At 44.7% G+C, this 14,822-nt stretch overlaps 1 protein-coding gene across 1 annotated transcript in view; it reads left to right on the forward strand.

Moving 5' to 3' along the window:
- Positions 1–11,223, forward strand: part of HAUS5 (HAUS augmin like complex subunit 5) — a 33,993-nt gene extending 22,770 nt beyond the window's left edge. Inside the window, exons 14-19 of the mRNA XM_070763969.1 lie at positions 687–767; positions 3,050–3,195; positions 4,531–4,645; positions 6,638–6,776; positions 7,609–7,741; positions 10,876–11,223. Of these exons, the coding sequence (XP_070620070.1) occupies positions 687–767; positions 3,050–3,195; positions 4,531–4,645; positions 6,638–6,776; positions 7,609–7,741; positions 10,876–10,999 (738 nt within the window). The 3' untranslated portion in view covers positions 11,000–11,223. The remainder of the gene's footprint in view (positions 1–686; positions 768–3,049; positions 3,196–4,530; positions 4,646–6,637; positions 6,777–7,608; positions 7,742–10,875) is intronic.
- Positions 11,224–14,822: the final 3,599 nt, after the last annotated feature.

Here is a 14,822-nt window from a genome sequence, read left to right on the forward strand (position 1 = left end):
AAGCATCTACTACTCTTTCAGTCAAATAATATTTTCTCATGTTGCTTTTGATCTTTCCCCCAACTAACTTCAGATTGTGTCCCCTTGTTCTTGTGTTCACTTTCCTATTAAAAACACTTCCCTCCTGGACCTTATTGAACCCTTTTACATATTTAAATGTTTCGATCGTGTCCCCCCTTTTCCTTCTGTCCTCCAGACTATACAGATGGACTTCATGAAGTCTTTCCTGATACGTTTTATGCTGAAGACCTTCCACCATTCTTGTAGCCCGTCTTTGGGCCCGTTCAATTTTGTCAATATCTTTTTGTAGGTGAGGTCTCCAGAACTGAACACAGGATTCCAAATGTGGTCTCACCAGCGCTCTATATAGCGGGATCATAATCTCCCTCTTCCTGCTTGTTATACCTTTATTTTATTTTTGTAATGGCCCTTTTAAAACTGAGAACAAACTTTTTCAAGCATTTTAAGTGGGTGGACCTCTAGTAAAAAGTCAACATCTCGCACTTTTGGCCTTGTTAAGTTTTGAAATCAAATTTTAAGTTTGAAGACCGCTTGCCTGTTGGAGTCGTGAAAACGCTTTGAAAAAGATAAAAACTTCTAGTCAAACTCCCAGTAAAGGAGGGAAAGGAGAATTTGTGGAGGGACGTGTCATCTCGTGGGTCTATTTCTCTGCTTTCCTCCTACAGAATGAGAAACAGCAACATATCCGGGCCCTTATCAAAGGCACTTCGTTTCTCAAATCCCAGCTTCGCAAGAACCAGGCTGAGGTGAGAATTCCCCTTCGCACCATCCGTCAGAGGCCTCCGTTCATCCTCCGTTTGGCTCCTTTAAGATTTGAGATATTAAGATTTCAAACCTTCTCCAACTTTGGCGGCTTTTAAGACTTGTGCACTTCAATGCAGCTGCGAGAGCAATCATGGGCTTTTCCAAATATGCCCATGTTACACCAACACTCCGCAGTCTGTATTGGTTGCCGATCAGTTTCCGGTCACAATTCAAAGTGTGGGTTATGACCTATAAAGCCCTTCATGGCACCGGACCAGATTATCTCCGGGACCGCCTTCTGCTGCATGAATCCCAGCGACCAGTTAGGTCCCACAGAGTGGGTCTTCTCCGGGTCCTGTCAACTAAACAATGCCGCTTGGCGGGACCCAGGGGAATAGCCTTCTCTGTGGCGGCCCCGGCCCTCTGGAATCAACTCCTCCCAGACATTAGAATTGCCCCCACCCTCCTTGCCTTTCGTAAGCTACTTAAAACCCACCTCTGCCGCCAGGCATGGGGGAATTGAGATACTCTTTCCCCCTAGACCTTTACAATTTTATGCATGGTATGTATCTATGTATGTTTGGTTTTTATAATAATGGGTTTTTAATTGTTTTTAGTATTGGATTATTATTATATGCTGTCTTATTATTGCTGTTAGCCGCCCCAAGTCTCTGGAGAGGGGCGGCATACAGATCCAATAAATAAATAAATAAACCCCCAGAGTTGAAGTTCTGGGAGTTGAAGTCCGCAAGTCTTAAAGTTGCCACGGTTGAAGACCGTGATGTACAGGGGGTGGACCAAAAAATGGAAACACCTTGCAGCTCTTCCGTGGAATCCAGATTTGTAAAGCTCCCTTCGAACAGTTTTTGTGGAAACTGGGTTCTGTACGTGTCTATTGAGCTCTGCAGTGATTTTAGGAGCTGCGGTCTTGCGATCCGCTCTAACAATTCTCTTTAGAGTCCGATAATCTCTCTCCGACAACTTCAACTTTTGACCAGACCTGTGCTTGGCTAAGGACGTTTTTCCTTCTCTTTCAAAAGCAGTCATTACTTTTGAGACATGACCTCTTGAAACGCCAAACATTCGGGCACTTTCTGTTATGCTAGCGCCTGCCATTCGAGCACCAACAATTTGGCCTCTTTGAAAGTCGGAGAGGTCTGCCATTTCTAGGTTATAACCAATTTCCTTAAATTTGTGTAAAAAAAAAAAAAGGTAGTTTAAAAAAACATATCAAATAACAATTAATTTAAAAAACACATAAAAATATGTCATGTTTTGATTGATTTGAACATGTTCAAACATGATGCCAAAAAGTCAAGTGTTTCCATTTTTTTGTCCACCTCCTGTAGATTACACCCGAGCTTCTCTACCTTGGCCACTTTAAGAGGGGCGGACTTCAACTCCCAGAATTCATGGCTGGCTGGCTGGAGAATTCTGGGAATTGAAGTCCACGCATATCTTAAAAGGTTGGGGAAAATCCTGGATTACGCCTTTCTGTTCTGAAGCCACAACAACTTTCTGAAAAGCCGTGAGATTGATTGATTGCTGGCAGTCTGGCTTCTACTGAAAATTATTTCCCTGCTTATTTGGTTGGTTGGTTGGTTGGTTGGTTAGTTGTTAATTAGTTAGTTAGTTAGTTATTGGATTTTTATGCAGCCCCTCTCCGCAGACTTGGGGCGGCTAACAACAGTAATAAAACAGTATATAACAATAATCCAATACTAAAAACAGTTTAAAAACCATTATATAAAAACCAATCATACATACAGACATACCATGCATAAAATTTTAAAGGCCTAGGGGGAAGTGTGTCTCAGTTCCCACATGCCTGGCGGCAGAGCTGGGTTTTAAGCAGCTTACGAAAGGCAAGGAGGGTGGGGGCAATTCTAATCTCTGAGGGGAGTTGGTTCCAGAGGGCTGGGGCCGCCACAGAGAAGGCTCTTCCCCTGGGTCCCTCCAAGCGGCATTGTTTAGTCGACGGCACCCAGAGAAGGCCAACTCTGTGGGACCTAACTGGTCGCTGGGATTCGTGCAGCAGAAGGTGGTCCCGGAGATAATCTGGTCCGGTGCCATGAAGGGCTTTATAGGTCATAACCAACACTTGGAATTGTGACCGGAAACTGATCGGCAACCAATGCAGACTGCGGAGTGTTGGTGTAACATGGGCATATTTGGGAAAGCCCATGATTGCTCTCGCAGCTGCATTCTGCAAGATCTGAAGTTTCCGAACACTTTTCAAAGGTATCCGTAACCCTGTAGACTTACAGCGCGCCTCTCCTTCCAGATCCAGGATTTCGTACAGAAAAAACTGATCCCTCAGGCCGAACAGGTGCAGCTGGAGACCAAGCAGCTTCACAACCGGGTACGCCGCGAGATCCAGCAGTTCAAAAACATTGCCTTGCCTTGTCTGCTGACCCGTCAGATAGCTGGGTGAGTCATCTCCAGGCGTCTCGCTATGGCTGGGTGTAACTCTGATGGGGGGTGGAAGTGGATGTTTTGAGTCTGTTTTCCAGGGACTTTCCTTTTTTTCCACCAAAGCTGAAAAGAGACCTACGTTACTACCCATTTTTCCCCTTTTGAGAAATAAATCAGCTGGGAGATATGACTTGGATGGCTTGAGGAAGTGGTGGAGGACGAAAAGCAGATGGGCTAGATGGGTGCGTCCATGCGCCGCCTCTATGTTGCTTGAGGCAGGCAGGATTCCCTTGGGTACCATTTGTTGGGGGTCAAGGGAAAGGGAGGGTCTTGCCTTCTCTTTCTGCTCAAGATCCCCATGGACAATTGGTGGGCCACTGTGTGACGCAGAATGCTGGACTCGATGGGCTTTGGCCTGATTCAGCAGGGCTCTTCTTAGGTTCTTAGCAGTAAAATACTGTATTTTTCTGAGTATAAGAAAAACCTTTTTTCCTTCCTAAAAAAGGCTGAAACTTTGGGTGCGTCTTATAACTCCAAATGTAGCTTTTTTTTCCCAGCCCTAACCAGGTGCTAATGATCTTCCGGCTTCCATACTCCCTCAAAGAAGGCTTTTTCCTGCCCTAAGTCCTTGCAGGCTTGTTTCCAATCCTACTCCCTCTGAAAAAGGCTTTTTTTAGCCCTAGCACGGTGGTAACGATCTTCTTGGCTTGCTGTATTTTTTTTAAATTTCTACTCCCAAAGCAGTTTTTCCTGCACTAAATCTTTGCAGGCTTGTTTCCAATCCTACTCCCTCTGAAAAAGGCTTTTTCAGCCCTAACCAGGAGATAAAATAATGTGCTGAAGCTGAACAGACTAAGAATGCAAGCCAGATTCATCCGTCTGTCTGTCTGTCTGTCTTCTCACTATCTGTCTATCTGTCTTCTATCTGTCTGTCTATCTGTCTGTATGTCTGTCTGTCTATCTATCTTCTATCTGTCTGTCTATCTACCTACCTACCTATCTACCTACCTACCTACCTACCTGGTAGGCAGACTTTTTCCCCCTATTTTCCTCCCCAAAAACTAAAGGTGCGTCTTATACTCTTAAAAATACGGTAATCCCATTTTCTCTTCTCCTGAGGGTCATTTCCTATAAATGAGGTTGACCGGATATCATTTTTATCCTTCCTTGCTTTTCCTTGTTGCAAAATTTCGGGAGCATTGTTGGCCCCAGATTTTTTTTTTTAAAGAAAATAGGCTTGATTTTTCTTTACATGCATAGAGCATTTGCATGACTTAACGGTGGTCAGTGTGAGGTAGGTTCAATTGCAGGTGGGGGCAAAATCCCCTCCTTTCTGCCATTGTCTTTCAGGTCTGAACACATCCCAGCCCACAAACTTTCCATCCATCGCTTAAGCTGGACAGCACTTTCTGAAAACCGGGCCTTTCTCAATATATGCGATGGAATTAGCTTTCCCCTCTATAAGGTAGGGTGTGCCTCTCTGGGTCCTATTTGCTGGATTCTTCTGAAAAGATGAGACGGATGAAATTCGTTTGGATTGTTTGGGAGACCCTTCAACCTCCCTTCCATCTTAATCATCATTGTTAAGGAATTATTATTATTATTATTATCATTATTATTATCATTATTATCATCATTATTATTACTACTACTACAAGAATGGTGGAAGGTCTTAAGCATAAAACGTATCAGGAAAGACTTCATGAACTCAATCTGTATAGTCTGGAGGACAGAAGGAAAAGGGGGGACATGATCGAAACATTTAAATATATTAAAGAGTTAAATAAAGTCCAGGAGGGAAGTGTTTTTAATAGGAAAGTGAACACAAGAACAAGGGGACACAATCTGAAGTTAGTTGGGGGAAAGATCAAAAGCAACGTGAGAAAATATTATTTTACTGAAAGAGTAGTAGATCCTTGGAACAAACTTCCAGAAGACGTGGTTGGTAAATCCACAGTAACTGAATTTAAACATGCCTGGGATAAACATATATCCATCCTAAGATAAAATACAGAAAATAGTATAAGGGCAGACTAGATGGACCATGAGGTCTTTTTCTGCCGTCTGACTACTATGTTTCTATTTATTTATTTATTTATTTATTTATTTATTTATTTATTTATTAGATTTGTATGCCGCCCCTCTCCGTAGACTCGGGGCGGCTAACAACAGTAACGAAACAACATATAACAAATATAATATTTAAAATAATTTAAAAACCCTTATTAAAGACCAAACATACACACAAACATACCATGCATAAATTGTATAGGTCTAGGGGGAAAGGGATATCTCAATTCCCCCCATGCCTGACGACAGAGGTGGGTTTTATGGAGCTTACGAAAGGCGAGGAGGGTGGGGGCAACTCTGATCTCTCGTGGGAGCTGGTTCCAGAGGGCTGGGGCCGCCACAGAGAAGGCTCTTCCCCTGGGTCCCGCCAAACGACAACGAAGGCCAACTCTTTGGGACTTATTATTATTATTATTATTATTATTATTATTATTATTATTTTTGCATGCCGCCCTTCTCCGAATACTCGGAGCGGCTGAGGGGAAAACTAAGCGGAATGAGGGGAAATCTTTGGGGGATGGGGGGAGGGAAGTGGAAGCAACACCAACATTTGTTCTATGACAGTGATGGTGAACCTTTTTTTGGTTCGTGTGCCAAAAGGGTGCGTGTGCTAGCACACATACATGTGCCACACCAATTCCCTCCCCCTGTGCTACCCCTGCACATGCGCACAACCCAACCCTATGCATTCACACAGGCCTCACTGAAGCCTGGGATGGTGGAAGAAATGGCCCAACGGGCAAACAGGAGGTTCAGAAAAACGGACTTACGATTTGCCTGTTGTGCTGTTTTTCACATGCCGGGGCTTTAGGAAGCTTCTCTGAAGCCTCCAGAGTGCAAAAAACAGCACAATGGGCAAAAGGGAAGTCTGGTTTTTTGCACTTCCAATTTGCCTGTTGGGCCGTTTTTTGCACTCTGGGCTTCAGGAAGCTTCTCTGAAGCCTCCAGAGCAGTGTTTTTCAACCAAGGGTTCCGCCAGGGCCATCCAGGATTTTCACGACTTAATTAGAAGGCAAGGCAAGACAAGGCAGGTCCCCCCTTCAATCCCGCCCGTTCCTGCAGCGGGACAGCCTCTTCCTCCATCACGTGTCCGGCAGATCAATCATGCTCAGCAGCAACAGCCGCCAAGCAGGAGGAGGAATGGCAGCGGCGTCGGCGTTGTTTAAGTGTTCCCTTTATTTTTTTGAGCAGTATATATTTTCTTTTATGTGTACTGAGAGCAGTGATGGGCTGCTACGGGTACGGTCAGGTACGCTGTACTGGTAGCAAAATTTTGATATTTTTTTTTTCCTTTCTGGGCTCCGAGTATGTTTTTCCTAGCTCAGTAAATGAGGTTGAATGTGTATAATTCGCCTTTGCTTTCTTCATCTCCCCCCCTCCTTTTTAGGCTCCTGAACAGCTCCTCCCGCATCTGGTGGAGCTGAAGAAGATGAAAGCTACCCTGGGTTCTCTCCTGAGCTCTAAGCAAACAGCTTTGAGAAGTCTGCAGCACCAGCTAGAGGAAGCCCCAGAGTCCGATGCACAATGTAGGAAAATGTCTCCCAATTTTAATTTTAATTTTTTTTTCTCCTGTTTCTGCTTTTTCTCTGGAGCTTTCATGGTAGTTTCCCAAAACATAGAGGTCATAATCCTGCTTCACAATTCCCAGCCCTTCTCTCTTCCTCTCCCTCTCGGGGTTGACTTTGGGCCGGTCACCGCCTCTCAGCCCTATTAAGAAGGCAATGACAAACCCACTCATGAAAAAAAAACTTGCCAAGAAGGCTGCGTAGACCAGAGCAGGCAGTCTGTAAGAGTTGGACCGTCTCGAACGGAAGGAAAAAAATATTTTATTTATTTATTTATTAGATTTGTATGCCGCCCCTCTCCGAAGACTCGGGGCGGCTAACAACAATAAAGAAGACAATGTAACAAATCTAATATTAAAAATAATCTTAAAAAACCCCAATTTAAGAGACCAATCATACAAACAAGCATACCATGTATAAATTCTATAAGCCTAGGGGGAAGGGAATATCTCAGGTCCCCCATGCCTGACGACAGTGGTGGGTTTTAAGGAGCTTGCGAAAGGCAAGGAGGGTGGGGGCAACTCTGATATCTGGTGGGAGTTGGTTCCAGAGGGCCGGGGCCGCCACAGAGAAGGCTCTTCCCCTGGGTCCCGCCAAGCGGCATTGTTTAGTTGACGGGACCCGGAGAAGGCCAACTCTGTGGGACCTAACCGGTCGCTGGGATTCGTGCGGCAGAAGGCGGTCCCGGAGATATTCTGGCCCGATGCCATGAAGGGCTTTATAGGTCATAACCAACACTTTGAATTGTGACCGGAAAAATAATGGCTAAGTTCTTTTCCTCTTCTGTTCCCAGCCTTGATGGCAGAGGTACAGTCCCACGACCAGAAACAAGCCTTTTTGCTGCTGCCCAGCATCCAACGCACAATGGATCAGTACCAGGATGTCATCAACCGCTGGCCTGAGATCCAAGCCATTATTGATACCTGGTAAGCAAAGAGGGCCTGATCAGAGAGAGGGGAGGGGGTGTCAGCAAAGTTTTGGCTGTAATTTTTAGTGTATAATTTTTTGTACGTTGGTCTTGTACATACTGTATTTTTTGGAGTGTAAAACGCACCGGGTTATAAGACGTGCCTTAGTTTTTGGCTAGGAAAATAGGGGGGGGGGGGCGGGGCGGAGGAAATCTGCTTACCTCTAGCTAACGTCCTTAGCCTGGTCAGTTTCAGCACATTATTTTATCCCCTGGTTAGGGCTTTTAAAAAACCTTATCCAGAAAGAGTAACATTAAAAGAGCTTGCAAGCGGGTAAGAGCTGGGAATATTGTCCTCCTCGATCCACAGCTCACATTAGAGAACCATCTTTCAGCTGTGGCGAGGGGGGCATTTGCCCAGGTTCGCCTAGTGCACCAGTTGCAGCCCTATCTGGACCGGGACTCACTGCTCACAGTCACTCATGCCCTCATCACCTCGAGGTTCGACTACTGTAATGCTCTCTACATGGGGCTACCTTTGAAAAGTGTTCGGAAACTTCAGATCGTGCAGAATGCAGCTGCGAGAGCAATCATGGGCTTCCCAAGGTATGCCCATGTTTCACCATCACTCCGCAGTCTGCACTGGCTGCCGATCAGTTTCCGGTCACAATTCAAAGTGTTGGTTATGACCTTTAAAGCCCTTCATGGCATCGGACCAGAATATCTCCGAGACCGCCTTCTGCCGCACGAATCCCAGTGACCAATTAGGTCCCACAGAGTGGGCCTCCTCCGGGTCCCGTCAACTAAACAATGTCGGTTGGCGGGATCCAGGGGGAGAGCCTTCTCTGTGGCGGCACCGACTCTCTGGAACCAACTCCCCCCGGAGATCAGAACTGCCCCTACTCTTCCTGCCTTCCGTAAACTCAAAACCCACCTTTGCCGTCAGGCATGGGGAAACTAAACATCTCCCCTTGGGCACATTGAATTTATACATGGTATGCTTGTGTGTGTGTATGTTATTATAGGGTTTTTTTAAAAAAAAATTGAAATATTTTAATTAATTGGATTATGTATTGGATTGTTTTTTCACTTGTTGTGAGCCGCCCCGAGTCTTCGGAGAGGGGCGGCATACAAATCCAAATAATAAATAAATAAATAAATAAATTGTTAGCACCTGGTTAGGGCTGGAAAGAAACATTTGGAGCAAGTTACGAGCAATGAAAAAAAAACACCCTGCAAAGGGCTTGGGAAACATTCTTCACAAAGAGTAACAATGAAAGAACCTGCAAGGTGAGAGCTGGGAAGATTGTTAGCACCTAGTTAGGGAAAAAAAAAAGCTTCGAAAAATGCTACAGAGTAAAATACACCCCTGAATTTTGAGCCTCTTTTAGGGAAGAAAACGTGTGTCTTGTACTCCAAGAAATACAGTATGTGTATTTTGTATACTGTATGTTTTGTTTTAAATTAATTCAATAAAAAATATTTTAAAAATAAATAAATGAATGAATAAATGAGTCTTCGGAGAGGGGCGGCATACAAATCTAATAAATATACAAATCTAATAAATATAAATAAGAAGACGCCCTGTTTGTGTGTGTGTGTGTGTGTGTGTGTGTCTCTCTCTCTCTCTCTCTCTCCGTGTGTTCTTTTCTGCTATAATTTGCTATTTGTTTGACTTCTGCCCATAGTACCTGTATGTTCAGTATACAATGGTACCTCTACTTAAGAACGCCTCTACTTAAGAACTTTTCGAGATAAGAACCGGGTGTTCAAGATTTTTTTGCCTCTTCTTAAGAACCATTTTCTACTTAAAAACCTGAGCCCCTAAAAATTTCCCAACAAATTTGAGAGCAGCACGAAGGCCCGGCCAGTTTCCTGCCATTACCCCTGGGTTTCTCTCTCTGGCGCAGTGTATGAGAAGCAGCTTCGGTGTGTGGGAGGTGCGTGCTCCTCCTTGCCGTCTCAGAGTCCCCCCCCCCTTTTTAAAAGACTTAAAGTTTTAGATTTTTTTGATTCCCCTCACCTCCCCTTCTTCCTTCGGCATCGTCTCTCCTCTTCCTCCTCCTCCTCCCACCCAAATTCCAAACTTTTATTTCTTTCCTAGTGGGTTTGCACACATTATTTGCTTTTACATTAAAATTGCTCCTACTTAAGAATGTTTCTACTTAAGAACCTGGTCATGGAGCGAATTAGGTTCTTAAGTAGAGGTACCACTGTATGTTATTTTGTAGATAAAACCACTATCGTCAAAGCAATGGAAACTCCAGTTTAATGTTTCCAAATGTAAAATAATGCACTTGGGGAAAAGGAATCCTCAATCTGAGTATTGTATTAGCAGTTCTGTGTTAGCAAAAACTTCAGAAGAGAAGGATTTAGGGGTAGTGATTTCTGACAATCTCAAAATGAGTGAGCAGTGTGGTCGGGCAGTAGGAAAAGCAAGTAGGATGCTTGGCTACATAGCTAGAGGTATAACAAGCAGGAAGAGGGAGATTGTGATCCCCTTATATAGAGCGCTGGTGAGACCACATTTGGAATACTGTATTCAGTTCTGGAGACCTCACCTACAAAAGGATATTGACAAAATTGAACAGGTCCAAAGACGGGCTACAAGAATGGTGGAAGGTCTTAAGCATAAAACGTATCAGGGAAGACTTAATGAACTCAATCTGTATAGTCTGGAGGACAGAAGGAAAAGGGGGGACATGATTGAAACATTTAAATATGTTAAAAGAGTTAAATAAGGTTCAGGAGGGAAGTGTTTTTAATGGGAAAGTGAACACAAGAACAAGGGCACACAATCTGAAGTTAGTTGGGGGAAAGATCAAAAGCAACTTGAGAAAATATTATTTCACTGAAAGAGTAGTAGATCCTTGGAACAAACTTCCAGCAGACATGGTTGGTAAATCCACAGTAACTGAATTTAAACATGCCTGGGATAAACATATATCCATTGTAAGATAATATACAGGAAATAGTATAAGGGCAGACTAGATGGACCATGAGGTCTTTTTCTGCCGTCAGTCTTCTATGTTTCTATTGATTACAAACCTCTGTTTGCTGTTAGTGCTCCTGGGTTGTCTCAAGCAATAAAGCTTGTACACACCCGGAGGTGTTGCCACCTTTGTGCATCTTTTATGTTCCATCTCTATCCAGGTGGGAGCAGCCAGGACAGTTTGTCCTTCCTCACGAGCGCTGCTACGGCTTCACTTTGCAACAGTGGCTGGAGCGTTGGACGGTGGCTAGCAAAAAGCTGCAGCAACAGCAGATGTGTCTTTGATGAACTTCTCTGGGTATCGGTCTGAGAAATCGGCTGGTGTCTGTGATTAGCAAGATACAACACCTGGGAGACACCGCAGTTATACCTGCGCTCACCTTTCTCCCTTTCCTCCCTGTCCTTCAAGGAAGGCTGCAGGACGACGGGACGTCGAAGGTACATCGCGACAAGTTGCACCTATGTATTTTCCAAGGATTTGAAATAAATATGAAGTGTCTCTTCATTCATCCAGCTTTGCCTTTTTCTAACCTTTTTCCTCCCCTAACAGCGAAGAGAAACGTTATACCTAACTTTTCTTTGATAAAGAGGGGAACCGATCTGGTTTTGTTACTTCCTTCCCCACGAAAGAGAAGCTTTCCTCGGATTTCCTAAATACAGTGGTACCTCATCTTACGAACGCTTCTTCTAACGAACCTTTCAAGATATGAACCCGGTGTTTAAGATTTTTTTGCCTCTTCTTCCGAACTATTTTCACCTTACGAACCCAAGCAGCTGCTGCTGGGATGAAGGGGTTTCTTTTTTTCCCCTTTTTTGAAGAAAGGGAGGGGCGGCTTGGAGGAGGAAAGATTTTGCAGAGAACAACGTGCTTGCAAAGGCACTGAAAGGGTGTCTTTTGAAGAAAGAAAAGGGAGGGGCAGCTTGGAGGAGGAAAGATTTTGCAGAGAACAATGTGCTTGCAAAGGTACTGAAAGGGTGTCTTTTGAAGAAAGAAAAGGGAGGGGCAGCTTGGAGGAGGAAAGATTTTGCAGAGAACAACGTGCTTGCAGAGGCACTGAAAGGGTGTCTTTTGAAGAAAGAAAAGGGAGGGGCGGCTTGGAGGAGGAAAGATTTTGCAGAGAACAACGTGCTTGCAGAGGCACTGAAATTGTGTCTTTTGAAGAAAGAAAAGGGAGGGGCGCCCCCCTTGCCTTTCTTCCTTCCCACTCACCCTTTAGCCTAGCCTTGCTTCTTCCACCCGCTCCCTTTAGCTGCTCCTCCCTGCCCTCTGTTCGCCTCCCTTCTAAAGTTTGGGATTTTCCTGAAGGATTTGCATGCATTATTTGCTTTTACATTGATTCCTATGGGAAACATTGTTTCATCTTACGAACTTTTCACCTTACGAACCTCCTCCTGGAACCAATTAAGTTCGTATGATGAATTACCCTGTTGTACATACTCCTGGTCAGTTGGAGGATGATGAAGAAATTGAGGGCTCTGATACAGATAGTGTTTATGAATTAGTGGTGGCCCCGGGGTTACAGGTAGTAGAACAGGTGGGAGGCCAGCCACAGGACGTGGCTATGAGTCCAGAATCTAGCAAGGAAGAATCAGACGTTCGCCGGGTCAATCCTAAATTCAGAAGGGTCCAAAAACGTAAGGAACAGGTGTTTGGAAGAAGATATTAAGGGGAGGAATGGGTTAAATACTGGAGTGATGTACTTGGTACGTCAGGGAGCCAGTGGGGAAGAAAGGTGGAGTTTCAATGTTGTAGGGCTAAAATGAAAGGTATTTCCGTTCAGCTCCCAAGCAAGCAAATGCAGTCTGTTATTTTACAGTCATTTCTGCCGTTTTTGAATCATGCTGTGAGTACATAAATCTTGTTAAACGGAGAAGGCTGGGAGGAATGTATGAGGAATGCAATTAAGAAAAATAATGGGAGGAAGAGGAATGTGCTAGTATGAACTGTATTTTGAATACGGAAGGGAAGAGAAGTAAAGATGGAGGATAAACTTTATCTTGTTTATGAAATACTGCATTTAGTAAGAGTTATTTGTAATAGCTAAAGTTCTATCAGAAACCAGAACATTATCCTTCTTGGAATGACAATAAATTGTCCTAGTAGGAAGGCGCATCGGTAAAACAGCTCGCTCTTTTGCTGAGCTACATTTGGAGCAGGTTTTGAAAGCAGCAAAGGAGACACGTTCACCGTTTCACAAATGAAGAGATGTAAGCAGAGGCCACAGTGATCTTGGGACATGATACTGTGTTTCCCCGAAAATACGACCTACTCCGAAAGTAAGCCTTAGGTTGATTTTTTTTTGCATGTGTGTCCAATATAAGCCCTACCCCCAAAATAAGCCCTGATTAAGACCCTGCCCACTCCAGGTGCAGAAGTAAAAATCAAGGATGACATCACGGAAACAGTTCGGTCAGTGCCGGACCGTGGGTGCCGCCATCTTTTTAATTTTTAAAATTATTTTTTAATTCTTCTGAGCATGTGCAGAAGCCGAGTTTCCAGCACTGTGCATGCAGTTGCCATCTTGTTTTCAGCTCCTCCCCAATTCACTTTTTAATTTTTTTTAAGTTAGAAGGACAGTTGTCCCAAAGGTGCTGCTTTTTTTTTTCCCAAGAAGGAACTGGTCTTTTCTTGTTTTTTTTCTTTGAAGATGTTTTTGCTTCTCATTCAAGAAGCTTCTTCAGCTCTGACTGGATGGTGGAGAATGGAAGGATTTATATTCCTTGCAGACAGCTGGTCATTTGCATCTATTTAGCGGGTGGTTAAGGCCACCTTTTCCGGCCCTGTTTCCTCCCAGGAGATTCCTAGAGAGGCCCCACGGAGTCTTCTCCCCACCTTTTCCGGCCCTGTTTCCTCCCAGGAGATTCCTAGATAGGCCCCACGGAGGCTTCTCCCCACCTTTTCTGGCCCTGTTTCCTCCCAGGAGATTCCTAGAGAGGCCCCACGGAGGCTTCTCCCCACCTTTTCCGGCCCTGTTTCCTCCCAGGAGATTCCTAGAGAGGCCCCACGGAGGCTTCTCCCCACCTTTTCCGGCCCTGTTTCCTCCCAGGAGATTCCTAGAGAGGCCCCACGGAGGCTTCTCCCCACCTTTTCCGGCCCTGTTTCCTCCCAGGAGATTCCTAGAGAGGCCCCACGGAGGCTTCTCCCTGCCTTTTCTGGCCCTGTTTCCTCCCAGGAGATTCCTAGAGAGGCCCCACGGAGGTTTCTCCCCGCCTTTTCCGATTACAGTTTCGGAGGCTCGGATTTGTAAGTGGAAAATGGTTCTTGAGAAGAGGCAAAAAAATCTTGAACACCCAGTTCTTATCTAGAAAAGTTCATAAGTGGAGGCGTTCTTAGGTAGAGGTACCACTGTACATGATTATAAGGCTGGCTCAGACTAACTGCAGCTCCTTAAGAAGCCAGGAAGAATGGAATACATACAGCGTGAAACTGTGGCTATGTTGTGGCCTTTGGGCCACTGGCCCCTCCAGGAGGAAGAGGAAGAAGCGTGGGAGTTAGGGCCAGCATCAAGGCAACCTGAGACCTCCGAAGAGGAAGAGGGAATGGAGTTGTCAGAGGTAGAGAGGCGGAGCCTGGGCCATTCATCAGCCCTCAGATGGAGTCAACAGTCTCCAGGTCTGGAGGTGGCTGATGACAAAGAGGAGGAACAGCTGGGTCCAGTGCCTAATGCACGGATACACAGAAGGCAGAGAAGAGGAGAGCAGTGGAAATCTATGGGCTGATTCTTGGGACAGAAGAGCCACCGCTGCTAGCAAAGCCTTACTCTACCTCTAGGGATAAAAGGCAGGGGGCGGAGATGAATAGGTGTGGCAGACAACTTCATATCCCTGCCAGAAACACTTGTTAGCCTGCGGTAAGAGAGAAAATTTTTGCCGAGGCTGCTGATATTCCTAATAAAGGAATCATTGCTTCAACTACAGAGAGCTTGTTGTGTTTAGGGACCCTGGTCAGAACAGGTTGCTTCTGAGTCCAGCTTACAATTCTACCTTTGCTCAGTCCGTCAATTTTTTTTCTCATTTTAAAAAACATCCTTTTTTTTTTTTTACTTTATTTTGGGTTTCATGGCCAACTTTGAGAACTGACGTAGTTTACAATCGCTATAAACAAGAA

The sequence above is a fragment of the Erythrolamprus reginae genome, chromosome 11 (assembly GCF_031021105.1).
Source record: "Erythrolamprus reginae isolate rEryReg1 chromosome 11, rEryReg1.hap1, whole genome shotgun sequence".
Lineage (NCBI taxonomy): Eukaryota > Metazoa > Chordata > Lepidosauria > Squamata > Dipsadidae > Erythrolamprus > Erythrolamprus reginae.